The following is a 27,339-nucleotide window of genomic DNA, read 5'->3' as shown; positions in this document are numbered from 1 at the left end:
CCCCAGCCCAGGGCAGTGCAGCTTGCTTGGGTTCCACATTGGAGAAGAGCAGAGATGGGAATGGGAGACAACACTGGGTTATTTCAGACTCCCCTGTGGCTTACTGGAAACTCTTACCTAACATCCCTTGCCACTGCACAGCAGGCAGCTCTCCAGGCTGGCACTCCTTCTGTCATTCAGTGTGTCACCCCAAGGGGATGGGCACACTGGGAACTCCCATCACTCCAGAGCTACAGTCCTGCTTTGGCTCCCACAGTGATGGGTCTGCCCTGAAGTGCCAGAGGGATCAGTTCAGCACCTGTATTTCTTAGAGCACTGCAATGGGCTGGAGTGCAGCCTTGGATTGCTGCATGGGATGGAGAGCTGTGCTACATTTCATCACCCTTTGGACCCACCTGGACACTAACATGGAGATGAGAGCTGTAGGAGCTGGCACAGTGCAGGAACAAGCTCATTGATGAGTTCCCCTCTTTCTCATTACCTGATAACTTCCTGTGGGACCAGCAGGACTTAGACACACCTAGTGGGATTGTGCAGAGTTGCACAGCTCAGCTGGAGATGGATGGGTCCCAGGTGGGCTGGCAGGGATGGTTTCAGGAAGTTGGTATGGTCCTGCTGCCATCAACTGGGGGAAGATACCAGACTAGATTCCTAAGGGGTTTTGAGAGGCCATTCTTGATGTCCTGCCCAAACCCAGGCTGCTCAGCACCTTGCTCTTCCCCAGCTACCCGCAGCACCTCTGTGTGCATGAGCCCAGCTCTATTAAAGATGTTCAGACCAGAACTGTTCCTTCCCTGTCTTCACTCACACCTTGTTTTTCATTTTTGCATTTATCCAGCCCAATCCTGCCCTGCCAACCCTCCCTGGCCACCTGGCAGTGCAGGGGATCCAGCCATAGAACAATAATGCCCAGCAGGACTTTGGGTTGGAGAAATGTTGTTGGAGTTGTGTTCCTGACAGTCCAGTTCCAGGCAAGCCCAGACCATCAGTCACACTGGGAATTCCTGGCTTGGATGTTCACTGGCTTTTCCAGGTACCTGAGGACAAGACTTGGAAGATGAGGTTGGCTCTGACTCCATCTCTCTGTGCAGCACTGGAGCTGGGTGGCTGTCCCTCTGTTCCCCCCTCTGCCTGAGGGAGGCTGGAGGAATTCCATCAGTGTTCCCCAGGAACAGGGGAACAGTGACTGCATGGAAGTGTCTTGGATTTGTCCCACTGAATTTCAGAAGCACACCTGAGGAAAGTGTGGTTGGTTTCTTCTCTATGGTCATGGCCTCCATCGGGACATGACTAAGCTCCTGAGCCAGAGCAGCCTCAGAAAGGCTCTGACATCCACCTTTTTGGGATTTTACCTTTTTGGGATTCAGCTGAGGTTGTGAGGCTGGTGAGGCAGGACCAGAGACAAAGCTTTGATGGGACTGTTCCCCTAGAAATAACTCAGCCTGTTTAGAGGAGAGAAACTGAACTCTCATAGCGTCTGAGCCTTGTTGACAGATACAATGTTGAATGGACCATAGTTCTCAGGTGATGTTTGTGAGAATCCCTCTGATGTTCTCCTTCTGAAAAAATTATTCTTTCTTTTCAAGGAAAATCTAAAGGAAAAAGACCACATGCTTTGGTTCAGAAAACCACCTTGTGCTGACCTGAAGGAACCAGCAACAAGGGAGTGGAGAAAGGAAGTTTTCATCTGCTCCATACAAGTCTGGACTGTCTCCCGCAGAGGACTCCTGGGGAAGGGGTAAGGGCAGACCTCCAGATGTCCTCATGGCTGGTGCAGGCATAGATCAGCAAGTGAGCTGCAGATTGACTTACCAGTTTCCCTTCCCCCAGCTCCTCTGTGGGATCTGTGTGCTCTGAATTTTTTTGCATTCATTCTCCAGCCAGATAAATCCATCATCCGCTGGGCTGTGGCAAAGGCAATTCTGTTCCTTTCTTTCTGCCGCAGCGCTGCAGGGCATGTGGCTTTGCAGACGATTGAATTGCTCTGAATTCCTGTGACTGCTTCCTTTCCCCCACGCTTCCAGCTTGCTCCAGGGACCCAGAGCAGCGCAGCAGTGCCCGGCTCTGGGTGCCCAGGCTGTGTACTCGGCAGCGAAGCGTGCCCTCTGCTGTCACCGCAGCCGCCAGCCCGGCTCCCATCGCACCTTATCTCCCTCGCTATCACCTACGGAGCGCTCTCCACACTCTCAGCTCTGCTTCCACGAGCAGGACAGTTCTGCCCTGGATCACTGCCTTGCCAGCAGGGAATACCGCTTTTCTTTATATTCCAGCGCTCAAGCTGGTAGGGCTGAGCGGTGATCTGGGAGCCAGGGCCGTGGCATTCCCCACACTGCCTCTGGACATGCAGCTGCTGCTGTGGGGCAGTGAGGAGGCTGCAACAACCCCACAGCTTTAACAGCTTGCTGGAAATCTAATAAAGCAGGTTTCTGCCCCGGGAGATCCAGATGAGTGGAGGAAAAGTAGTCAGTCATTACCTGAGTGATAATAAAAACCAAGAGCTCAATAAGGGAGAGAGCCTCTGGCTGAATGGTACCATGTACCCCTGGAATGGGGCACAGAGACAGCAGCAATGTTGGGGTTGTACACAGACTTACAACAGCCCTGAGAGGTTCTGTTTTTATAGTAAAACTTGGGCACAGATCCAAAAGAATTTGCCTCTCCATCAATTACAAGCATCTGGGATTTCTGCTCCAGTAGCAAAGAGGGAAGGCAGTCAGGCTGTGGAGGTTCACAGAGGTGGAATTCTAGTACCTAATTTTTGGAATGTCTCTAAGAGCCTGAGCTGTGTTTAGGATTTCTGATGCTGTTACCTGAGTTTTATTCCCAGTCTCAGCCACCTAGGATACTGCCATGGCATCCATAGGGCTGATAGCAGCTGCCTTGAAAAGGGAGAGGGAAGAGAAAGAGGAAGGGAAAGATATGGTAAAGACAAGGGAAAAAACAGTACAAACACTTGCAGAAACACAGCTGAACAGGCTGAGCTAAGAGTGATGTACCAGGTATAATATGAGAGTTAAATACCGAGGTATTTACTTGTACTATTGCAGTGGCTGCCAGGAGCCAGGGCTGTGTTTGGGACCATACAGAGAGATGCTGGCCTGAGCTGTGAGGAATTATTAGCATAAGGAAAGAGATTATGGGTACAGATGGATGAGCACATAAAATCAAGAAATAATTTTCTCTGCTTTATCTCTGTATATAATTCTCCTCTATTAACACCATCTCTGTTCAGCCTGGAAAAGGCTCTGGGGAGACCTTATAGCACCTTCCAGTACCTAAACAGGATTATAGAAAGTCAGCGATGGACTTTTTCAAGGATATGCAGTGACAGGACAAAGGGGAATGGTTTTAAACTGAAATAGGGACAATTTAGGTTAGATATAAGGAAGTCATTCTTTACTGTGAGGGTGGTGAGGAATGGGTAATCTAGAGAAGCTGAAGATGCTCAACACCTGGAAGAGCAGCCTGGATGAGGCTTTGAGGAACCCGATCTTGTGGAAAGTATCCCTGTCCACGGCTGGAATTGGATGATCTTTAAAGTCCCTTCCAACCCAAACTGTTCCATAATTCCAGGACTGCGTTCTTAAACTCCGTCTTCCACTGCCCTCTCGTGGAGACTCGGCAGAATGCAGCGCCCCGGCCCCGGCCCCGGCCCCGGCCCCGGCCCCGGCCCCGGCCCCGGCCCCGGCCCCGGCCCCGGCCCCGGCCCCGGCCCCGGCCTGGCCCCGGGGGTCGTCCGTCAACGCTGCCAAAAGAAATAAAGCATCCCCTCCCGCAGCCCTGTTCGCTCCCCTGGAGTTTGAATTCCCATTTCCATGCTGGGCCTTCCTGGCAAGCAGCCATTCCATAGGCTCGGTGGTGACCTTCCCTCTGAATGCCAGCCTGTCTCTGAAGCTGGGTTTTCCAAGGGCGAACAACCCATCAATACGGACACGGGCAGGGCCGAGCAGTTCAGTGTTTATGGGTATAAAGCAGGCATAAAGCAAGTGTAGGGCAGCTCTGTGTGTGAGGGCTCCCTCGCCTCTCCAAACACCCTCCGTGCCAGATGCCTGCAGGCCTGTGAGTGCGGATTGCTATCACTTCAGCTGAACTGCCCGGAAAAGCCATGACATCACTGTTTAAAAAAAATAAAGTCTGTCAGGAGGAGGAAACCATGCTCCAGGAAAATACAGTATTTATTTTGCAAGTGCAGCTGGGCAAGTCAATAGGAAATAAAGGTCGTGGCAGCACAGCTGCTTTTCTGGGGCAAGTGGAGCTGTCAGTCCAGCCTTGCTGCTTCCAAAAGTGACAACTGCAGTAACCAGAGAGGCGGTGAGCTCAAAGGCAAGCAGGTCCTGACAGGGAGGGCAGAAACCTAAATATGTGTGTCAAATGAGAGCAGTGTGTCAAAATCCTGCTGTGAGGAGAGCCAGCTTTACTAAACATTAAAAACCCACCCGAAAAAGGTAGAAAGGGAAAGCAAATGAGGGAATAAGGTGGGAAAGTAAGATTTTGCTATTGTTAACACTAAGGCAATGATCCATTTGTGGTTATTTTTCCACCACCCTGTGTCTAACATGAGTAAGTTGGTGAGGGCTCATGCTGGCCTCAGCCTTCGGGGTAAAAAATAGACTCTTGCCCAGAAGGATGCTTGGGAAGACCTCAGTTCATGAAATGCCTGCCCCACAGCAGGCAGGCACTTGCTGCAGGCTGCCAGGCAGCTGTCCTGCCTGGCCAAACCAAACAGGAGAAGAGAGAGGCTGGCTTTGCTCAGCTCTTGCCTTTTTGTGGGGTTTCTTCACATGCCAGCAGACCTGGGCTGCTGGGAGACAAGCCAGAGGAGCTGGGGGGGGTCACAAAATCATAGGATGGCTTGTGTTGGACAGGATGTTAAAGATCATCTTGTTACAACCCCCTACCATGGGCAGAGACACCTTCCCCTGATTAGAGTTACTCAAGGCCTCATCCAGCCTGGCCTTGAACACTTCATGGATTTGACATCCACAGCTTCTCTGGGCAACCTCATCAGTTGTTCCAGTGCCTCATCACCACCATGGGTAAGAATGTTCTCCTAATAGCTAATCTAAATCTACCTTCCTCCAGCTTAAGGCCATTCCCCCTTGTGCCCCCACTACATGTCCTGGTGAAAAGTCCCTCTCCAACTCTCTTGTGGGCTCCCTTTGGGTACTGTAAAGTGCTCTAAGGTCTCCCTGGAACCCTCTCCAAGCTGAACAGCCCCAATTTTCTCAGCATGTCCCCACTGAAGACGTGTTCCAATCCTGCTGCCAGCTTAGTGGCTCTCCTCTGGACTCATTCCAAAGGGTCTTCCTTGTGCAGGGGGCTGCAGAGCTGGACACAGTACTCAGGGAGACCTGACCCTCAAAAGACCAGAGTAGAAGTTAAAAAGTTTAACTTTCATCCTGAAACAATATGTTTATTTAGAGGCAAACAGGAAAAGGCGACTACATTGCCTTTAGATGAGCACAAAAAGCAAGAGCTCAAAGATGTCATAAGGAGGAGTAGCAGACCTAAAAGCCACAAGCTCACAAAGATGAGGACCAGCCACTCTATCCAGCTCAGCAGCCTGTCCAGATCCAGAGGCTATGCTAAGCAAGACAATTCCTCAGGTGAAACTTCTCTAAGAATAGCATTGCTGTTATCAGTCATCATGATCCCACTTATGGGGCCCAAAAGCATCTTCATAGCTCCTGGTCCTAAAAATGTTCAGCTGATGTCAGCAATAGTTGTGTCAGCCTGCTGTGACCATCAGAAGGCCAAGTCAGAGCAGCAAGGATGCTGAAAACCAGCAAATTGGCTCCCCCTCTTCTTGGCATTTTCTTCCCATGCAAAGCTGCTTTTGTTATCTCACATCCACCTCTGTCCCATGGCGTGTTGAAAACCAAATCCTTCTCTTCATCTCCAGCTCCTCCTAAGTGACCCTGCAAACAGCCAGGCCCTCCCCTTCCTGCTGGGGCTTCCAAGTGCCCCCACTGTGAATCATCTGGCGATCCCCGAGACAAAGTTATCCATTAATTAACTAAACTCAAAATGAAACTCAGACCCCACCCCGGGCTGTGCTGAGCCATGGCCGAGCTCCACACCAGTGCTGGTTCCAGCCAGTCCTGTGTAATTCAGAGGAACTTTTTGCCTGAAGCTCTTTGGTTTTCTGAAACCAGCAGAGCAGCGCAGAGCTGCTGGGCTGCCTGCACAGAGCTCAGGGCCTGGGCACCCAGAGCTTCTCCCAGCACACCACAGCCATCCAAACAGAGCAAAGCAGCTCCTCTCCCCACCAGGGCGAGCCCAGGGACTCTCTCAGGCTGGGCTGTCTCAGCTCTGGCCCAAAGCCAGACTGCAATGGCTGGAAACAGAGATGCTCTTGGCCAGTGAGGTCCTGGATGGGGTTACAGACCCTGCTCCCCTGAATCATCCCACAAGGCAGGCAGAAGAGCAGCTCCCCCCCATCCCAGGCTCTGAGAAGAGAGGAGCAGCAGGCGGTCATCTTCCCTGAGCAATTCTGGCAAGTGCACTGGATTCCAGGAAATATAAATAACTACTCAGCCATCTGGAGCTGTCCCTGGGCTGGTTAGCAAAGGTTTCTCCCAGGCTCTGCCCTGTTCCTGCTGGCTACTCGGTGCCAATGCAGAAAGCACCAAGGGGGTGGCACAGTCCCCACCAGGATCCAGAGCAAACTTGAGTCTTGCTCCTGCCAGAGACCACCCTCACTCAAGGCTGAAAGAGGCCCTGCCTTCAATACAGGGCCAGAGCCACACCAAGCCAAGAGCTCACACCAGGGCTTGGGATGCTCAGCCCCTTCCCCAGGCACCAGCAAGGCTTCAAGGTGTTTAAGGAGAAGGACAGGCAAGAACAGACCTCTCACTCCATCATACATCACTTTTCTTCATTTTATTCTTTTATTTGTACAGCTATATTTTACAGAACGCATTAATGCAGTTTAGACACAGCCCAAACCCTGTCTCCCGAGATTGTTTATAACACAAGCATGTAAAATAAGACCAAAAAAAAAATCCAAAACAAAAAAAATAAAACATTCCCCCACTTAAGAGTTCCACCAAAACTCCTTTTGCAACATCAGGCTGTACCTTGAAGAAACTGAGCTCAATATAGTCCATACACTGAAAACTTCCATTGAAAAGAAAGGCACCGTGCGAAACCACATTTTACATATATACAGACTGAGAACTAGAACAAAAAATTACACTTTATTATTATTTTAAATTCCTTCTGCAGCTTTGTTGGTTTAATACACACTTTTTTGTAAATTGTAAACCTTCACTTGCAAAAAAATACAAATACACTGATGCATTTAGACAAAATATTTTCTTACTTGTACAGATGCAATACTTTAAAATATCTCCTTAAGTGCTCTATCATAATAAAGATTCTCAGAGTGGCTTCTGCCTGCAGAGTCCAACTGAGCCTTTAATGCATTTTATATATTTTTAATATAGCTTTTTTAAAGGTCTATATATATTTATTTTATATATATATTTATATATTTATATCTATATATATTTACAACTCTGCCATAGATTCCTTCACCTTTGGTTAAAAAAGTTAAAGCCCTCTCTTTAATAGCATACTTTCTCTTTAAAAGAACACACATTTTGCATACAAAAGAAAAAAATCTGTTCCCATAAATCAACATTACATTCCTCATCTTCAAACTGCAAAGGCTGTGAAGGTTAGACTCCAGAGTTTATCAACACTCCACTGCACAGACATTTAAAATGACTATTTTAAATTTTTTTATGTTTTATATACAGTAAGATCTGAATAATTTTATTTTTTCATTTTGTTTCACATAACTGGGAAAAATAAAACCCGTGTATTTGTAATTTTTTTTTTTAATTTCTAATGTTTTTCCACCTATCTGTACTATGGGTTTAGAGGCACTCCATCATGTGATGAATATTTTTTCTCTCTCTCTCTTTTTTTTTTTTTTTTTTTAAAGTGTTGCAAGTATCCTTTGGACAGCTGCTCCCCGCCATGCCCCCCAAGACGAGCTCCTCCTGGGCAATCCTGTGCCTTCAGCAGGCCTTGGGCAGCTCCGGGGGCACCTCGCTGGCCGAGATGCGGTACTGCACCTTGGTGTTGGTGATGGCCCCGTGCTTCTGCCGCAGGTGGAGCCGCAGCTGGCTTTTGTGGCGGAAGTGCAGGTTGCACTTCTCACACTGTGGGGCGACAGGCAAAGAGAGAGGGTGTCAAATGCCATGGCAGGGGACATGTCCTCCCCTCAGGGCACGCTCCACCAGAGGCCCCAGGACACTGCACCCACTATACAGGCAGATGAGGGGAAAAGTGGGAACATGGTGGGAGGAGCAGCACCTGCGGGCACTCCATCCCAGGCTTTCAGCAGCATGTATTTGTTTTTGGGATGCACAAAGGGCAAAGTCCCTCAGGAGATTACTCTGGCTCTGATAGACATAGCACCAAGCTCCATATCTAGGTGATCAAACCAGCTACAGGGCTATTTCTGGAGCTGCTTTTGGCCTCTGCTGAGCTGAATGGCTCCAGGATGTTAGGATGTCAACCTCTTCTTGGATTCTCTTTTGAACAGATGGTGAAAGCCAGGAAAGCCCCAGCAAAGCGCTGGGAGCCCACAGGGCTGCAGGCAAGGCAGGGCATACTGCTTGCTGTGTGTGATTATCACCATCAGAGGGGAGCTCAGGCCAGGCTGTCTGCTCCTTTCCCCTATCCCCACACACCACAGGCAGCTGTAATTTAAGCCACAGCTATTTGAAGTAGTGTGACCTTCTTCCAGATGGGGTGGAAGAAAAGAGCAACTAAGATGTACCCAGCTTGGGCTGCATGTCAGTGTTTCCAACACAGCCACGCCTGAAAAAACACCACATCAGCATCAGCTAATGCCCAGGAGGGAAATGGGGCACAAGAAGCAGGGATGTGACCTTGGTGTGGGGCCTCATGAGGCTGGCAAAGGGCGTTAGGATGCTGCAACCAGCCTGTGCAAATGCCCTTGTGCCTTCACAGCCCCTCAGGCTTGGCAGCATTGTCCCCCAGCCCAAGCTGAGATTCCCCACCACCAAAAAAAGCAGGGCACTCACATGATAGGGTTTCTCTCCTGTGTGGATTCGAAGGTGACTTTTGAGGGTCTGCAGGTGCCGGAAGCGTGTGCCGCAGATCTCACAGGGGTACGGCTTCTCCCCGGTGTGAATGAGCACGTGAGCACGGAGGTGGGCCACCTGCAGAGAGCAGCTCTGGGTCACAACAGCCCCAGGGAGGATGGCATCCCACTGGGAGCAAGGGTATCCCTGCGGGAATGGGGTTCTGCCCAGACGGCTTTTTTGGTCTGTTGGGTTATAGCTGGGAGTCAGGGCCATGTGTCTGAGCTCTGGTACCTCCAGTCCTTAAGACAAAATGGAGCAGAATAGCCACAACCAGCAGTCAAGGTTTCCTTACTAAGCCAAATTTTTCCCCTCGGACCTTAAGGTCCAAATTTATCCTACAACACCATGGGAAGAGCTGCCCAAGGCAGCAAGCTGAGCTATCATCACCCTCCTCTCTGCCATGAGGCATCACCAGTTTTGGCAGTGAAGATCTGCCAGTCTTGGGCAGAGGATCCAACCATATCCCACCTCCCCAGGCACCGTGGGTCCCAGAGGCCACACGCACCTGGACAAATCTGGCCCCACAGGTCTCACACTTGTAGGGTTTCTCCCCAGAGTGGATGCGTGTGTGGGTTTTCAGGTTGGCTGGTCGGTTGAACTGTGCCCCGCAGATGTTGCAGCGGTACGGCTTCTCTCCTGCAGAGCCCAAAAGGAAGGGTGAGGGATTAGCTGCAGGTGTGCTCAGCACCCAGGATCCATGGTGCTCCCCAGAGTTCAGTCCCTTCAGCTGCCAGACCCCATGGCATGAAACACCAGCCCTGACTCCTGTCCTTTTTGAAGATGGCTGTGGACAAGCAGCATTGGGCAGGGTGTCCACAGGGCAGGTTGAGCTCAGGAGGCAGATTTTCTCTTTTGGATTGGGAGCTGCAGCCTTCAGGGCAAGAGAGGAAGTCAGGCACCTCTGCCAGCAAGGATTAATAGCATTGTTCCTCCTGACCCTGGGACAGCAGCTGGCATCTACATCTCCCTAGAGCTGTCAGTAAGCACCCTTGAACACTGCCCTGGTACTTGTGTTGTCTCAGTCCCCTGCACAGCCCTCCTGGAACTCAGCTGAGACTGTGGGAATTTGGGTCTAATTCAGTGCAGCAGTACAGAGTCATCAGCCCAGACTTCCCCTCCCCAGCTTGTGAACTGGCTGTTGACATGTTAAGCATTAAAAGCATGAAATAAAATAAGCCCTAGGTTTGTCAGCAAATGACTAAACCCTTAATATCCTCTTCCTTTCTCAGCTTTCATTGTGCTGATTCACAGAGTCCATCCATTCACAGATTTTCTCATCAGCACAGTTTATGCCAAGCTAGATGTGACCTGAATTTCTAGGATGTAAAAATAAATCTCAGACTTCTCCCTAAATGTTCTTTAGACTATTTTTAATTTTTTTTCTTGCTTAAGTCTACCACAAAGTTACCTAGAGGCCATGCATTTGCTCCCAGTTATGAATTTTGCACGACACCTTTAAAAATAGTGGTGCCCAGTGCTTTACAGCAAAGGAGGTTGAGTTCCACCCTTGCTGCAAGGGCAGGTATCTCCCCCATTCCCAGGTTTGGTGCTCTGTCCAAGTAGCAGTGCCAAGTAAAGCACCTTGCTCTTCCCATCAGGGACAGCTTGGGACACAGAGTATAGGACGCTGCACCAGGCACAAACCTAGCCATAAGCACCCACGTGCTCACCAACCCACAGCCTCCCCAAAGCTGTCCCCACAGCCAGCACTGTACCTGTGTGGACGGTTTTGTGGCTGGCGAGGTTCCCCTTGTAGCGAAAGGAGGCCTGGCAGCGGTCACACTTGTAGGGCTTGTCACTGTGGACCTGCAGAGAATGTCTCTTGAGAGAGGCCTCCTCGGAGAACCGGCAGTCACACTCGTTGCAGAAGAAGGCTCCGTTCTCTGGGAGGGCAGAGAGAGGAGCAATCAGATGGACAGTGCATGAGTCACCTTCTTGGTAGGCTATGAGATGGATTTGGGTTGGAGGAGAGGCGCAGCCAGTTCAAGTGTTGGAACAAGCAGCCAAGTGCAGGTGTTCATATTCAGTTGTGCTTCCACTGTGCTGTTACCTCTTCCAGAGAGGTCCGTGAAAGCACTCAAGAGATCAGGCATCCTCTGAAGGATGCTCAGCTCTGGAGCAACACCTGCACCTTCAGAGGTCTTTTAACCTTTACAGGCACAGAGCTCTGCCTTTAGCTTGGGAAGATGATCATGATGCAAATCACAAGGCAGACTCCCCCAGTAGGAGGATGCCCAACTCTTAAATGTTGTGTTGAGTGTCACCACAGTGATGCTCCCTCCTTGGATCTCTGCCCACACTACAGGTGGCAATGCTGCATTCCCCCTCCCTGAGCTACAGGCAGATGAGTGCACAGATACCTGTCTTTGGGCTTGTGGGGTTTTGTAACAAGATTGCAAGCCTCATTATCTGCATTTCCCCAGATGTGCACCCTGGGCTCCCTAATAATAAAGATATTATGACGGATGCATGAGACATGCCAGCTTGCCCAATCCCCATTACGGGTCATTACATCTGTCAGGCTTGTTCTCCTGTGGTTCTGGTGGGGTGGGGTGCACTTGTTTCCTGTCCTTATCTGCCAGGTTTGCAGCAGGTGACTACCTCCCTGCACAAGGTATCTGGATGGTGCTGGGGAAGGGGAGGAAGGCAGCAATTCCCACGTACATGTGCCCCTCATATGCATGCACACAGCTGGGCAGACAGTTAAGAGGGGGCTGTAAAGCACTGTGGGATCCACCAGCAGTGGACCTGGGACAGGTCTGACTGTGTGCTTGATCACAGGGCACTCAGTGATGGGTCCCTACATTGCACAGCCCCCAGCTGCTGGTTGAAAAAGATGACCAAGGATGCAAGACTCACCGCAGCTGGAGTCGGAGTATTCAGACTGGGTTTCCCCCATCTCTTCTCCAAAGTTTGAGCCAGGGGTATGAAGGCACATCTCAGTATGTTGTGGGGACTGGCAACCACAGGAGCTGCACTTTGATGAATGCATGTACAGTGGGGACTGCCCTTCGCTGCTCTGAGGGGACCCATCCCGGGACCTGTGGAAGGAGAGCAATGCACACAGCTGTGAGAAGGCCCTTGCTGTGCTCGAGATACTGAGGGTGTTTGCACCTCTCCCAACACAAGGGACAGACATATTTTATGGGGACATCTTTGTCGTGAGCTGCACAGCATAGCCCTGATCAACAACAGATCCTTAAGCTTCAAACCTTCAGATGTTCATCACCAAATGACCTTGTATGTCTTTAGGAACATCCAGGTCCAGAAGATGGCATCTTGTTCCCTGAAACTTTGGCCATTCCAATGCTTACAGCCAACAAAAAACTTGAGGCATAGGGAATCTGGTGGAAACACAGGCTAGGCAAATCCAGGCTCCAGGAATAATCCAGAGCTGCCAAAGTTACCCAGGGATTCACAACCCAACATTCCCAGTTCCTTTGCCAGTCCTCGCTGGCACCACTACAGTGGGAATGGTGGGCACTAATGTCACTGGCAGCCCTCCACCATAAGCAGGGGATTCCATCTGCTCATGACTGGACTTCCCAGCCCAATGCTACAGATATTTCACACTTCCAAGCCCTCACCAACAAAGCAGGAAGTCCTGTTTCTCAGGGAGGGGCAAGGGGGGTGGAAATCTTCTCACCTGTTAACAATATTGTTGAGTCTGCTCGCTTGTGGGATCGTAGAGTCTTCACCATTCACGCTTATCTTGGTGGGGGATTGCACATTGAGATGCTCCGGCTCCATGGACTGCTGGCAAGTGGACATGGGCACATAGGTGCGAGGAGAGAGGGTTCCCATCTCGTTCTGGTCAGCGCTGTCTTGCTTGGTGTTCTGGTTGAGAGAGTTGAGGACAATGAACTTGTACTTCTTCCAGTTGCAGGCTTTGGGGTCTGTGGGGCTCTTGGTGAAGAGGGAGCTGGAGTTCTGGCCGATACGGGCATTCTTGCTGCTGCTGGATTCAGTTGGTGAGTTGGGCTGGCAGTCTGACTTCTGGGGGCTCTGAGGGCTGATGAGTCCCTTGCGGTCCAGGGGTGTGTTGGTGGGCTCAAAGTGCTGGCTGATCTCGTCCTCTGAAGAGGTCCGCTCCTCCTCTTTGGCCACTTTATCGCAGGGGAAGTAGGGATTGTTCCGGACTGAAGGGATGACAGGTTTGGGCCCAGAAGCCACGCTGTAGTGCATGTCACTCCTGGCTTCTTCAGCAGCACCTTCTTTAGGAGCATAGATGGTAGCGTGGCACATGTTGGCAGAGATGTCGGTGATGGTTCTCACGTACTCAGTGGGGATTGTCCTGGAGCTGTCGCACGGCAGGATCCTCTCCTTGGGGAAGGCACCTGCCCTTGAGAGTTCAGAGAGAGGCATCCTCATCTCCCGCAACTCATCATCCACCAGGAAGCTATTTAGAGGGAGAGGGCTGTATCCATGGTAGGAAATGGGGGATCCAGACAAACTGTTGATCAAGCCGGGTGCAAAGGCCCTCCCGTTGCAGAGGGACCCATTTTGGAGAGGCATTCCGTTCTCTGAGACATCTCTGCTCCTATAAGCCATCACCTCTGGGTGGCCCAGCATCCGTCCAGCCAGAAACTCTTCCCTTGGGGTCTTCACAGCAGACACCATCTCTGCTTCACTGGAATCGGGGAAAACAAAGTAATTGTTTAGGAGGGAGACAAAGTCATTTTCAGCTGTTAAAGACATATTTGCAGATACTTTGTCAGTTCTTCCCTTGTCCACCCAAACACACAGTCCCCAGCTCTTCAAAGCTTACCAACTGCACTCACCTAGACTTGACAAACCTTCGGCAGGTGTCAACCACGTGCTCCATCTGCAGGTAGAGTGCTGTGGCCATCACAGCCATGATATTGTTCTCCCTCAAGTTCAGGCGGGAGGTGTACATGAAGTCCAAGAGGATGCAAAACCCCTCAGGGTTAATTTCAGGATCCAGGTTGATAACATTCAAGTTGCACTTGAGCTGGTCAGTGAAGATGCTGTAGAAGAGGCCACTGCAGAGGGGAGACAGTACAGAGGAAAGTGTTATGACAAGTCAAAGGAAAAAAAGGAGAATTTGTATGAAATCCCTGAGTACAGAGGGGGTTTGTGAATGGGAAGGGAGGAGGAGGAGGCAATTACTGAATTCCCTGAGCTTCCCCCTTATTATCAAGCTTGGTTTCTCAGCTTAGTAAGCGTCTTCTGCACTGCACTTTTCCCAACTGGAACAGCCTGCTTTTAGATCTCACCTGCTCAACAACTCCCCACTGCTTCCATTTAGTAATTCCCCAGCTTTTTTGTTTTTTTCCATTGTTGTTCTTACCACCATCCCCCTTCCACTATGACTCATTTCTTTCAGAAGCCTCTTGAGGCATCCACACAGTTTTAAACCAGAAAAATAAAAAAAGGAGAAATGTTGGCAAAACATTTTTCAGACATTTTAATAGTCAAAGCTTGGCTTTTTGAAATCTTTACACCATGTCAGCAAGAGAACCTGGAAGGCATTTGCTGTAATTCAACTGGGCAATAGTGGGATATTAATTAGCATTCACTGGGAAGCAATTCCAACAATCTTAGGAGATGGAAAGGGATTTCAGACTCCATCAGGCTTTGAAGAAAAAAATAAATAATCAACTAAAGTGGGTGCAGCCAGCAGTCTGGGAGCCAGGGAGGAATAGCTCTAAAAATAGCTGTGGCAGGGGACACCTCGGTCACAGAAGACTCACTCATCCCAGCGAACATCCTGCCCTCCCTCTCCTCTCCTATCCTGTCCCTGTGGCACATCTGTGCTTTGCCTTCAGGGATGTGCCTCACAGCTGCTGTGCTCCTGCTGGTCTCCATGGGCTGTGTGTGGGCAGATGTGGGTACACAAGGAGAGGTGAGGGCAGCACACTGGAGGGAAGTGGTTTCAGCTCTAATCCCATTACAGGTACAAATTTCTTGGCAGCCCCTTTCAGTTCTGTTTCTCCGCCTCTGATTCCCTGTGAATCCCACAAGCCCCCACAGGACTGCAGCAGTGCTTCTGGAGGCCAAAGGCTGAAAGAGCAAGGAGGGAGCCAGGGAAGGAGCCTGTTCTCACCTGCAGGCCATCAGGACTGTTTTGTGGGCTCTGAACTGCTCCCGGTTCACGATGATGACAACATCGGTCAAGATGTCCCGGCTTCTAAGGCGGTTGAGGTTGAGGAGGACGTCGCTGGCGTGGCGCGTGAACTGGATGCAGCTGTCTGCCGGCGAGGCCATCTTGAGTCTGGGAGACACAAGCATCAGAGGAAGATGAGAATGGAGAACAGCCAGGCAAGTACCCTAAACCTGAGGAAGAGATGGCTGCTGCTCTGGGGCATGCTCAGATGGCCAATTGCTCCTGGTAGGGGCAGCACCAGCTCCTTGCTCCCAAGGCAAACAGTGCTGCACCACACCAAGCTTTTGCCAGGCTGCCTGGTGAGGTCCCTGGTCTCCTGATAGTGAGACCTCGCACGTCTCATCCCACCCATCAAGCTGGTGGGTGAAGGCAATCAGACCCTCCTGATGATTAGCCAACCATCTCCTCTTTCTCCCTGCCTCACCCATGGCAGCCCCACCCCAGGCCACTCCACCCACTCAGGTTCATCTCCATAATGTTTCCAACATTAGAAGCTTCTAGCCTTCCAAACTCCCTCAGGAGCGATCCTTCTCACCTGTGTGATGTCTAGCTGTAAATCCAGCCACAGGAATCAAAACAAGCCTTAAGGTCCCAACTGAAGTTGAATGATTTCAACTTCTGGAAAATCCAGCCCACAGTGGAATACCAGCCCTCACCCAGGAAACTGCTTTCCTGTTCCCAAGTGGTGGTCACTCTGGAGAAGACCTGTCCACAGTTTCCCAATTAACTGGTGAGGAGTAGAACTCATCTAACCTGCTGGGCTGCTACCCACACCATGGCCCATGAGCAAGGTTTGGGTTAGTCGAGGAATATGACTTCTCCCAACACGACACCTGTTGACACATCTCAGAGGTGTCCTCCGAAGCAGCACCCAGGATGGCTCATGTCTCCCTGAGGTTTGGGCTGGAATGTGCATCTTTGGTGGTAAATTCTTCGATGATCAACCCCCTCCCATAATCCTGACTCCTCCTTCCCCAGTGACACATGAACATACAGTAGTTTCTACAGAGCAGCTGCTCTCCCAAAAACAAATTCCAGCTGTGCCTAATGAAACGTTGCATTAAGGAAAGGGGGAGACAGATTAGGAGGGAAAACACAAGATTTAAATTTACATACCCAATGCCTCAATTCACAGTCCAAAAGTTTCTTTCAAACCTACAAATAAATCACAAGAAAACAAACACCACATTAGCTGGTAATTATGAATTGGCATGGCAGGTCACAAGGCTGCTATTTTGCTCAAGTATCAGTTGGATAAAAGCTCGAGATAACAAACCTTCTACTCTCCAGTAAGGTTAACATTTGTTTCTTCCGGTACAGTACGTTCTTATCACAATCACAGGCTTTGAGAATCCAATCATAGCTTCTTCCACACCCTCTAGCCCAAACCATGGGCGGATGCCAAGGAGATTTTCATTTCCATGACTCAGGAACTTAAAGGCAGGTGGGGAAAGGAAGTCAAGTGAGAATTTTCTCACCACTTCTTTTGGAGATAACTCTTCCCCTGCCAAAACTGAATTCCTGCCCAGTGCCACATTCAAGCCATGCCATACTCCCAGCACCCTGTTAACAGGTATGACATACACACAAACATCTGCTGCCACTCTCCTCAGAAACCCACATGCTCCAGCCATTGGTGAAAACGCCCTGGGATGGGATTGCTCAACAGATTTGGGAGGATATAGGTGTCAAGTATATACATGACTTGGCCAGGACTGCATAGGAAGCCAGTGGTGGAGACAGTAAGGATGCAGAACAAATGTCCCTTCCTCTTGCTGCTGCCAAAGCCTTCCCTTAAACCACAAGCTGTGTCTCCAGGCACTGGCTTCACCCAGCAATGTAGCTGGGACAAAACAGCAAGGAAACCAGGAGTTAATTGCCTCACAGAACTCATACTAATCCTCCAAAATTTACTTAAACCAAACCCAATTGACTTGGCACCAATGCAGAAAGAATGTCCTCAGAGAACTGCCTCAGCAGGTAGAAGCACAATAAATAAGTGAGACAACAAACCCCAAGACCTTCATCACACCATTTTGAGGACCAATCCCTGGACTGTTAAGACAGCAAGAAGCCCAATAATCCCTGTGAGACAAGGGATTGTCAAGTTGCTTCACCTCTCCCTTGCAGGAGATGTACAGGATTGGGGCCCACGATCCCCTCCCATCCCCAGAGCCACTGGGATGAAGAAATGGGATTTAAGGCAAGGTATCATACACAAAACCCAGAGGGTGTCTTACAGCTTTATTCCAGCCATCAAACACAAATCTTCAGAGCTGCTCTGAGCCTGGCCAGCTTAAAACTTCATGCACATACAAAAAGTGACTCATTTCCCAAATACTGCAGACTCTGACCTTTCTGTACATGCTCACTGCCAGCCACTCACTACCATGAACTGCGAGCCAAGGGACTCAGAGTGTTCTGCAAGGAGCCCAGCGCACATCCCTGTGCCCACATGAGCAGATGTGTGTGCCCGGGGCAGCTAGCTGGCACCCCAACCTCAGCCACAGTGGCAGACATACTCTGCCAGGCTCTGGGGAGTCACCTCAGTGTCACAGAGGCGAGGAGGTGATCCACTTGTAAACCAACAAAGTTACAAACAGCCAGATGAACTCTGTACCCCTGAGCATCATGTGAGAAGCTGCTACTGTCGCCAAATCCCCTTATCCACAGTGAGGGCACAGCACTGCCAGAGGGACACCCAGCTTCTCTCCCAGAGCTGGACCCCAGCACAGCCCCCTCCCCACCCTTCCAAATTATGCCTCCCAGCACAGTGCTGCTGCAACGTTCACAGCCCCAAGAGCTGGGCAGGTGCATCCCAAGCAGCTCCTGGCTGCAGGATGTGGGCATGCAAAGGGAAAGGGACTTTCCTTCCTCTTGCTGTGCTGAGCTGTGTTAACCCTGCCCCTTCCAGTCCCCATGCAGCACTAGCTCTGTACCCCAGCACGGGAGGATACTCAGACCAGAGAGAACAGGATGGCAAACAAGGACCAGAGATCAGTGATGGGGACAGAAAAAACCACTGCAGCCAAGCATGATCTTTGCCATCAAAACCCCCCTCAAATCCCATGAAGCTCCTCCAGGCTCAGCTGGGGCCAGAGCATCATCCCACACCCCTGCCTCCCCTCCAGTTTTCCTGTCCAGTACCTTGAAGGTGTGAGCTCTCTGACAGTGCTCGAGGCTGTGTGCCAGGGCTGGCTGTGCCCATAGAGGAAGGTCTGGAATGGGCACAGGGCCCATTTTGGGGGTGGCCACACGGGACAGTCACTGCTGTTGCCTTCCAGGAAGGCAATGAGTCTGCCCCAGCGGTTCAGGGAACAGCCCTTCCCTGCCGGCACCTCCCCGAGAAAACCCATTCCTGGAAAGGAGCCCAGAGCTGGCCCTGCCTTCCCTGCAGCTCTGTGAGCACAGGGAAGGTGTACCTTCGTGTGGGGGAACCTCTTTCAGCTCAACCCCAGGCAAAGGGGAGACCCTCTTTGCTCACTTACTCCAGGGCAGAGCTGAGAACCAGGGACTTCCAATCCATTTTTCTGCCATGCCTCTCCATTGATCTACTCTCCCAGTTAGAGACAATCCCTTTTCAGCCATCCTCCTCCCACTCTGTGCACAGGGGGGAACTCCTTGCTCCCCTGTCCTTCTTTGCATGGTGATACCCCATGGTCTTAACCCTTCTCCAACCCCCAATCGCATAGGCAGGGAGGAGGGCATCAAACACTCCCCCTCCCTGGGCCCCAATCTCCTACCCCTCCAGAGCCTGCAGCGCCGACTCACTCACATCACCTTAGAGGGGTGGCTGGGTGAAGTCTTCCTTCCCCACAGCCTCATCCCACACAGTGTTCTGAAACTGCCCGCCCAGGGGAAGCTCCATCCTGCCCTCCTCCTCCTCCCCAGTCCCTGCACCCTGCAGGGTCCCAGCCCCATGTGAACATCCCCGCTGCCTGCCAGGGCCTGCTGCCAGCTGCCTCTCCACCCTGCCAAGGAATGCCTGGTTTCTCCTGAACAAGGATCAGGGGGACAACCAAGAAAATGAGGTGGGGTGTGGGTGGCTGCCCCAGCAAAGCCATGGGTGCTACATGCCATGGTGAAGAAGATGCTTTTGGCTGTGGGTGTGTGAGTGCCCAGCTCAGCTTTCTGATACCATGCAATCCAGGGACACTAAGTGTCCTTTAGTTGTCACAGCAGTTTTATTAGTTTAGTAGCTTGTGGTTAGTGTCTAGGCCAAAACGTGGCTGGGTTAATAATAACCCAAGAAGAGACTGAGAGAAGCCCACAGCGTCAGCACAGATCAAAAGCAGCACCACCAGTGCAAGCCCTGTCGTATTTTCCACCGTACCCTTCCGAGAGCGGATCGCGCTCGCTCTATCGAGCGGTCTCAATCTGATCCAATTTCCTGCCAGCAAACAAATGTTTCTAGGAAATGCAATGCATTATCTGGACGGGTTTATTATCAGCATTTGGAACCAGGAAAACTGCATATTTTCTCGAGCGCCGCAGGGAACTTTATAGTTCATACTTCAAAAGAGGGTTTAAAGGATTGCCCTTGAAAGCTGGCCCAGCTCAAGTCTCACATTGTTTTGGTCTTTGCAGAAGAAAATGCACAGAAGGGAGGGGGTAAGCACGCTAAAACTGCCTCCAATGTTTTCCTACTAAAGAGGACTCCCCTGCCCTCTACAGAGCCAAGCTCTGGCTCTGAGGCAGAGGCAGTGCGTGCCCTTGGGAAGCAAGGAGTTGAGCCTTCCTCAGCATTTCAAACGACCCCAAGCAATCTGGCACATTAATTTTTCAAGGGAAGGCAGGAACCATGTGTCCTGGCTGAAATCTAGGGAGCTACTCCAGAGAACAGAAGATGGACTCCGTGCCCTGCCAACACAGCCCTGCACTGAGATGCCGACCTGAGAGCAGGGTGCAGCTGGAGCTGGGTGTCCCCAGCAGCTGAGCTGGGTCCCTGGCCCCACTGGGCTCCAAGGAGGTGTCTGATCATCCCAACCCTGCTCTGGGACAGAAAATTATCAGCTGGCACCTGACCCTCCCTGTCTCTGTACTCCTGGGGCTGAGGGTGGCACAGCTCCTTCTGGCAGTAAGGAACTGCTCTGGAATCCCACCTGGATGGGATGGGACACATGCCCAGTTTGGGGTGCCTTGGCCAGGGCAGAGACACCTCCTTGCCCCTATATTTAGCCAAACAGATTTAAGGAGGTGAATTTCAAAGGGTATCTAGTCCTACAGGACACCTTCTTCAGGAGTCATTCAGAGCCCCCTGTCCTGCAGTGTGCTTGTCTCAAGCTCTCTCCTCCATGAAAAGGGGTACAACATTCCCCATGGGTACCCAGCATACAGCCCAAAGGCAGCAACTGACCAAGAGAAAGAGGGGAAGGAAAACAATATAGATCAAAAATTCCCTAACCCTCTCCCAAATGCCCCTAGTTCTGTCTCTGGCTTAGATGGGAAGCTCCACTGAGATTACTGAGGTTTTAAAGCAGTCCTAAAGTCTACACACTTGCTCCAATTTAGGGGTGTGTGTCTTTTGGCTGCCAGCATCCTGCAGTGATGCTAACACATATGATCTAGCTTGGATTTTAAAAAGAAAAAAAAAAAAAAAAGGAAAAAGGAGGACTACATTTGCAGTCTAAATTTGCAGTCTGAAGGAGCTCACTGGACAGATGCTGACTTTTGGATACTGATCTAACCAAACTGCAAACTGTGAACTCCTGAGGTTTGCCAATGCCTGCTGTAAACATGGAAACCAAGTGTCACTTTTTGCCAAACAGAAGAATGGTTTAAAAATAGATCTAGAGAAGAATACAGGCAACTCGGCATACAGGCTCCCGTTTATAGACTCCCAGGCTACTATAAAATGGAGCAAGAGGTTATGAGCACACAAGCAACCTTCCACCAAATTTAGATTTTACCAACTTCTCAGAAAAATGAAAACAACATTTCAGGCTCCAGCTGAACCAGTAAAAGCTCTTTGAGTGAAGTTCCCAGCCCAGGTATTACAGAATGCAGACTAAACCAGGCATGAAACAGTCGTTCAACCTTAACACCATAAATATATGAAGGTACATAAATTGCACACTGAGAAATGCATCTACTGATTAGAACTTCATTTTATTCATCTATAGACTTTGTAAAAAGGTTTTATTTTTCATGGAAAAATAAAGTGAGAGGACAGTTCCACCACATAGGACTGGCACACAAAGTTTTACCACCTGTATTTGTATGGGGTTTTGAGGATAACATTACTGTTTACTAAGAAAAAAAATGTGCTCCAAACCCAAATACTATTCCTACAAATTCATATTGGGCTGCTGCAGTTGGACACTGAAAGCTTTCCCCAGCCAAGGAAAAAAAAAAAAAGAAAACAGAAAAAAAGCATCGCTTTACAATACATCCTAAATTAGGCAAAAATTCAAGGGCAGATTAACACCACAACTCGGAAAGATTTTCACATGTGATTTCATGACCAGACCCAGAGAGAACTCCATATGGAAATGTCAGTGACTTTATTAAGCACTCGGTTGTTTCCAATTAGGCTCCTTAAGTAAGTTCAGTGGCATCCAGAGTTTCCTCTGCCACCTTCCTCCAAGCTGGCAAGCATTTTTTTTTCTTTTTTTAACGAGCAGTTAATAAACATGTTCCCACTCTCCCGAGGCTGGCGGCCCCGCCAGCCCCGCGCGGAGCGGCGGGAGGTGACACTAGGTGGCACCAGTTCGCTTTGCTGCAGGAGCAATTTTTCCCCTTGGAAAATAAAACACCCCAACCAAACCTGGAAAACATATAATTTTGTCGATGTAATTCTGTTTCTCTTAAAACGCATCTGAGCAACATTATTTTTATGAGCTTTTCCAGCCTTGTTTTGAAAAACTTAATGTTTCTGTTAGGTTTATTTTTGTACCATCCAACAGCCAGCTGAATCTTCTCCACACTGCAAACAGGGATGTCTAAAATGTGTCACAAAGCCTTTTGACGGATTTTTTTTTTTGCTTTGTTTTTGGGGTAGGATTTGTAAGAATCACTTCTCATTCCAACTTCTTCCTTCACAATAATAACTAACCAGTTAACCTCCACTTCCTCTCCCAATATTGACTCAGACAGTCAGAACTGAGGAGGATTGGAAATTGGAATTGAAATGTATCTCAAGAGATCTTTGATCTGTTTTGCCAATCAAAATTGAACACCAAGAGATGAACTCTTTTCTTACTGGAACAATATAATAATCCATTCTTCTGGAAATTTTCTAGATACCCTTTGAATATTTTAATGGTTTAGTGATATGTTTCATGGGGCAAAATGTTTGCCATCTATAATGCAAGTTTTTAAACCTGCAATCCTACCCTTAGGAGAAAATAACAGAATCTTTGGTTCTGCTTCTCTGTGCATATATAAACAGAGGATTCCCCTAAAATATTTTTAGAGCAATTTTCAAACTGTAACCTACTCAAGGACTGGAAGAAGGAGCCTGCATTTGCTCCTAAAGCTCTTATCCTTTAAAGTCTTTAAACAGTATGGCAAAAAATAATTTTTAAAGCATTTAAAGGCTCGGGAGAGGAATCAATAAAATTCCCAGATCGAATAAGGGCCAGATCCCAAACCCAGCCCTGCTGACACTTCCACTGGCACAAGTAGCAATTTGGCCCAAGACAGAGATGTCGGACCAATGTAGGAGCTTCTCATTGAGCCTCATCCGTCTGTCCCCAGCCTCCCTTCGCACTGATCCTGCGCCTACTGAAGTCAGTGGAAAAAACTAACCGGGGATGGGTTTGTTTTTGTTGATTTTGACTCATGATTTTAAGCCCAGATTTGCCTTTTCCCTGGAAATGCAACAGGGGGGTTAAAGGCAGCTTTTTAGGCACACCTGAGAGGCTGCCGCGGATTTTTCTAAGCAAACGCCTTGCTTTCTGTTTCCCTCCTTCCCAAGAGGCGATTTCATAACATTTCATATTGTGACTTTGCAAACTACAGGCGGGGGGAACGGCGGGGGGGGGGTGGGGGCGGCCGGGAGAGGTCGCTGCCGTCCGACCACGAAAGTTTTCATAACAAAGTTGGGCTTTTTCGGTTTTGTTTTGCCTTTTATTTTTAAAGGGGGGGAGGGGGAGCTTAAAAAAAAAAATTAAAAAAAAAATGCGCACACAAGATCACGCACCTAATAAAAAGCATTAAAAAACCCCAACAAACCAAAACAGCGCTCTGTCTTCCCCGCCCGCTCGCGGCGGTTTCGGGGCCGCAGCGAGCGGCGCGGGGGTTGCGCGGCTCCCCGCGGCCGTTCGCTCCAGGAATAGCGTGTGGCCGGGGGCCAGCCCCGCGGCTGCCGGCGGCAGATTTACGAGCGCCTGTCCCCGCGCCAAGTCCGCCGCGGTAGTAAACACAGGGCAAGGGCTGCGCTGGGGGCAGCGGGGGGCTCCGCACGCATCGCGCCCCGGACCCCGTCCCTCGCATCCCTCGCACGGCTGCGCTCCGCTTCCCCCCGCCCGCCGCCTTCCTCCCGGCGGGGGACGCCCGCTCCTCCCCACGGGTGGTGGTGGTGGTGTTATTATTATTATTTTCAGCCCTACGCGTGATATTCAGAGTCGCTTCATACACTTTTGCCCCTTCGCGAGTTTTGCGTCGCGGTTGCGTTCCCGGCCGGCAGCCGCCCCGCACGCACCATCGAGGCGAGCGCGGTCCCCGCCGCCCCGGGCCGGCGCTCCGCGGTGCTCCGGGGCCGGCAGCCGGCGGCGGCCGAGCCTCCCCGCGGGCTCCCCCCTTCCCCGGGCAGGGAAATGCCGCAAGTCTTCTCCATCACCGCCCGCTCTTAGCCCGGGGCTTGACAGATCACGGCGCAGCCCCGCCACAGGTTGCAAAACGCACTAGCCCTTTCGCGGTTGCACCGGGGACAGAATAACAATAATAATGCTTTAATAACAGAAATGGGGGCTGGCGCGGAAAGGCCGGTGCCCGGTGCCGCCGAGCCCCCGCGCTGCCGCCAGCCCCGCTCCGTGGCGGCTTCGTGCGGCGGCGAAACGACAACAGCGACACAACACGCACACACCAAAAAAAAAAAAAAAAAAAAAAAAAAAAAAAAAAAAAAAAAAAAAAAAAAAAGATAAAAAAATAAAAAAAAAAAGGCAAAAAAAAAAAAAAAAGGCAAAGAAAAATAACACACCCCGACTGAAAGATCCAGCCATTGAGAGCGGACCCCGTGTCACGCCACAAGCCCGGCGGCCGCCAGCGCTCGCCGCCGTCCTGCGCCCGCGGAGCGGCTGCAGGTGCAGAGAGGAGCCGCCGCCGTCCCCCCCGTCCCCACCCGGCCGTCACGCGTGCGGGAAAGCCAATAATCCCAGATAACCGATAATCCCCGGGAGAGGACGGCGAGGGGAGACACTCCCACCCACCCCGCTCCCCTCCCCTTATACACGCTCCCAGCGTTAAAGACATGCAGGCACCCCTATTTCCCTAATTTTTTCTCGCCTAACAGCGGGAAAGGGAAAAGGCGGAGATGTGTATGTGAAATAAATAAATAAATAAGGCAGGGAAAAAATTAAATTGAGATGAGAATAATAATAATAGTATTAAAAAAAAATAAAGGGCACCTGCAGCGGGAAAGGGGGGGGAAGGAATGAGGAGGGAGAGGGAAAAAAAAAGGGTAGAAATATATAGAGGCGGCTCCGCGCCAAGCGTCGGAGCGGGGCAGGGAGGGAAAGAGGAGGGAAAAAAATGGAGAGAAAAAAAAAAAAAAAAAAAAAAAGCGAGCGAGAGAATTAAAGGGTAAAATCGGCCGCGGCAATAGAAGCAGCAATCACCTGGTCTCCGGGCTTTCCTAGAAACTCCTTGCATCACCACTTCTAAGAACCCCAGTTCTAAGAATCAACAGAGCCCAATTCTCGGAATTTGAGCTGCGGACTCTACCATCGCCCTCGTCATGGGGAGGGCCACGGACCTCCCCCCTCCGCTCCTTCCCCGGCGCCGCGCCCCTCCCGGTGTGCGCGCCCCCCCGGGGCTGCCGCCAACAGGGTGGGCGAGGTGGGGGCGCGTGTCCCGGGGGGGCCGCGGCGGCGGCAGGGGTCTCACGGTGTCGCCCCCCGTTCATCCCCCTCCCCGTTCCCCCCTTCCAGCAGTGGTCGCGCCCGGCCGGCGGGTCACGTGGCGGCGGGTGCTGTCGGTGACGTGGGGGGCGCGCGGGCGCGGAGCAGCGCGCGCGGCGCGGATCGAGCAGCGGCGGCGACGGCGGCGGGAGAGGAAAACGGGGGGTCCCGGGCACGGCTCCGGGCGGTGCAAACACACATCTCACCCCCCTGCCACCACCAGCCTCCGCTTCTGGTTTTTTGTGGGTTTTTTATTTTTTTTCTACTCCCAAACCTCTCCGAAAACGAGCGAAGAGATCTTGGAAAAAAATGCGCCTTTTATTTTTATATATATTTATATATATATATATATATATATATGTATTTTTAATTATCATTTATCTTTTTTTATTTTTTAATTTATTTCTTTTGGGGCGGGGGGTCACTTTCGCGTTTCTAAAACACCCTCCTCCCCTAAAAAATACCCTAAGCCAACCAAACAACCCAGCGAGCAAAGCCAGGAGCCAGCTGCATTGTTCTGGATTTTTACTTTTTTTTCTTTAATTATTTTTTCCCTCATTCAGCTTTTTTTTTTAAATATTTTTTTGCAAACAGCCGCACTCGGCTCAGGGCCTCCAATGGGATTTACTCTTGGGGAAAGAAGTTTTTTCCTTAAAGACGGTTCCCCATGAACTCCCAATATTTACTTTTGGTTTTATTTTTAATTTTTTTTCTTTTTTATTTCTTTACCAGAATTCTCCAGACAAAAATCCCCCATTTTGATGATTTTTTCTTCTTTTATTTTTTTTTCCATCCGTGTTCTCTTTTCCTTTCCAGGACACTCAAGTGGTGGGTTAATTCTGTGTAGCTGTTTTGTTATTGTTGCAAAATAACCTGTAAGTCTATAAATATTCTGCTTGTATGGAATTGTTGTACTGTGCTGGGGATGCAAAATCGCTTTGGCTTTTCTGGAAAGGGATTTTATTTCTGCACTTTTTGCGTCTTGCTGGGCAAAGGCCTTTGCTGGGAGGTGGGAGGGGGGGATGATGCAAAGCCTTGCAATCAGTGTCTCGGGTGGGTGTCGCAGGGGGTGCCGAGGAGGGGACCTGTCACCCCAACCTTCCCCGCTCCCCTGTGCAGATGTAGCACCCTGAATGTAAATCTCTGGAGATTTCTGCGCCTGTCCCCCAGCCTCGCGTGTTTATTTCCTGGGGCCCTGCAGCAAGGGTTGGCTTTAGGGGTGGTTCAGAGCGCTCATTTTGCTTTCCCGGACGGGTTTTTGGGCTGTGAGCTGCCGGTCGCGGTGGTGGGGAGCGGGGGAAGGCACGCTCTGGGCTGTGAAGGCATTCCCGGGCCCTGGTGATTAATAGAAATTTGTTTACGAGAATAACCACCGCAGGTCACGGTGCCCTCGGTCCACTGGTGCAGTTGCTCGGAGCTACTGATTCCAGCCCTGGCGAGCCCACGGAGCGGCCGCCTTGGACGCAAAGTGCCCGGGTGCTGCCTTTATTTTCATTTATCAGCTGAGCTCTTGAACCGAAACATTTTAAAGCAAGGAGGTTGGGCGGCGGGGAGGGGGGGTAATAAATTAGGAAGAAAGCCCTTCTGCTAATACGACTCGTCATTAAAAATAGCCCGGTGGAAAGACAGGGATGGTACTCCCGAGACACTTGAGGTGGTACAGATATGCTGGAGAGACGGCTTCCCTGTAGTTAAAATGCGATGTGGGATTCCCAGGGAGTGAGTGCGGCTGGAGCTGTGTGACTTGTGCGACTCCGATCCCGGCCCGGGGCAGGGAGGGGGCTCCCGGCTCTGCAAGTGACCGAAGGAGGACGGACCCAAGAATAGCAACTCTGTTCCGGGATTTTGATTTGTTTTTTTTTTTTTCTTTTTCCCCGGCAATGAAACCCAAAGGAAGGGGGTTGTTGGGATCGACAGATCTGTTCTGTTTGTCATTTCTCTGCAGTGCGTGACGCTTTCGCTTTAGCCGGAGCCCAGCGAGCCCAGCGCCCGCGGGACGCTCGGGAGCAGCAGCGGCAGGGCTGCC

At 50.6% G+C, this 27,339-nt stretch overlaps 1 protein-coding gene across 1 annotated transcript; it reads right to left on the bottom strand.

Moving 5' to 3' along the window:
* Positions 1–6,863: 6,863 nt before the first annotated feature.
* On the bottom strand, positions 6,864–25,105 carry BCL6 (BCL6 transcription repressor). Its single transcript, XM_066556695.1, has 10 exons — positions 25,032–25,105; positions 16,369–16,407; positions 15,193–15,360; positions 13,907–14,128; positions 12,772–13,755; positions 11,985–12,166; positions 10,841–11,008; positions 9,631–9,761; positions 9,063–9,200; positions 6,864–8,171 (listed from the first exon to the last, which is right to left on the bottom strand). Exons 3-10 carry the CDS (start codon positions 15,351–15,353, stop codon positions 8,028–8,030), a joined length of 2,130 nt encoding a protein of 709 aa, XP_066412792.1. The 5' UTR covers positions 15,354–15,360; positions 16,369–16,407; positions 25,032–25,105; the 3' UTR covers positions 6,864–8,027.
* Positions 25,106–27,339: the final 2,234 nt, after the last annotated feature.

The sequence above is a fragment of the Molothrus aeneus genome, chromosome 10 (genome assembly GCF_037042795.1).
Source record: "Molothrus aeneus isolate 106 chromosome 10, BPBGC_Maene_1.0, whole genome shotgun sequence".
Taxonomy (NCBI): Eukaryota; Metazoa; Chordata; class Aves; order Passeriformes; family Icteridae; genus Molothrus; species Molothrus aeneus.
Note: the sequence above shows the minus strand (reverse complement) of the source record. Positions and strands in the feature narration are given on the sequence as shown.

Excerpts from the sequence above, each read along its gene's own strand:
- BCL6 (XM_066556695.1), bottom strand. The coding sequence starts at position 15,353 with ATGGCCTCGCCGGCAGACAGCTGCATCCAGTTCACGCGCCACGCCAGC. Across the intron at positions 12,167-12,771 it reads CTCAACAATATTGTTAACAG|GTCCCGGGATGGGTCCCCTC; the intron begins GTGAGAAGATTT and ends CTCCTTCCACAG. Across the intron at positions 9,762-10,840 it reads CCACAAAACCGTCCACACAG|GAGAGAAGCCGTACCGCTGC; the intron begins GTACAGTGCTGG and ends TGGGCTCTGCAG.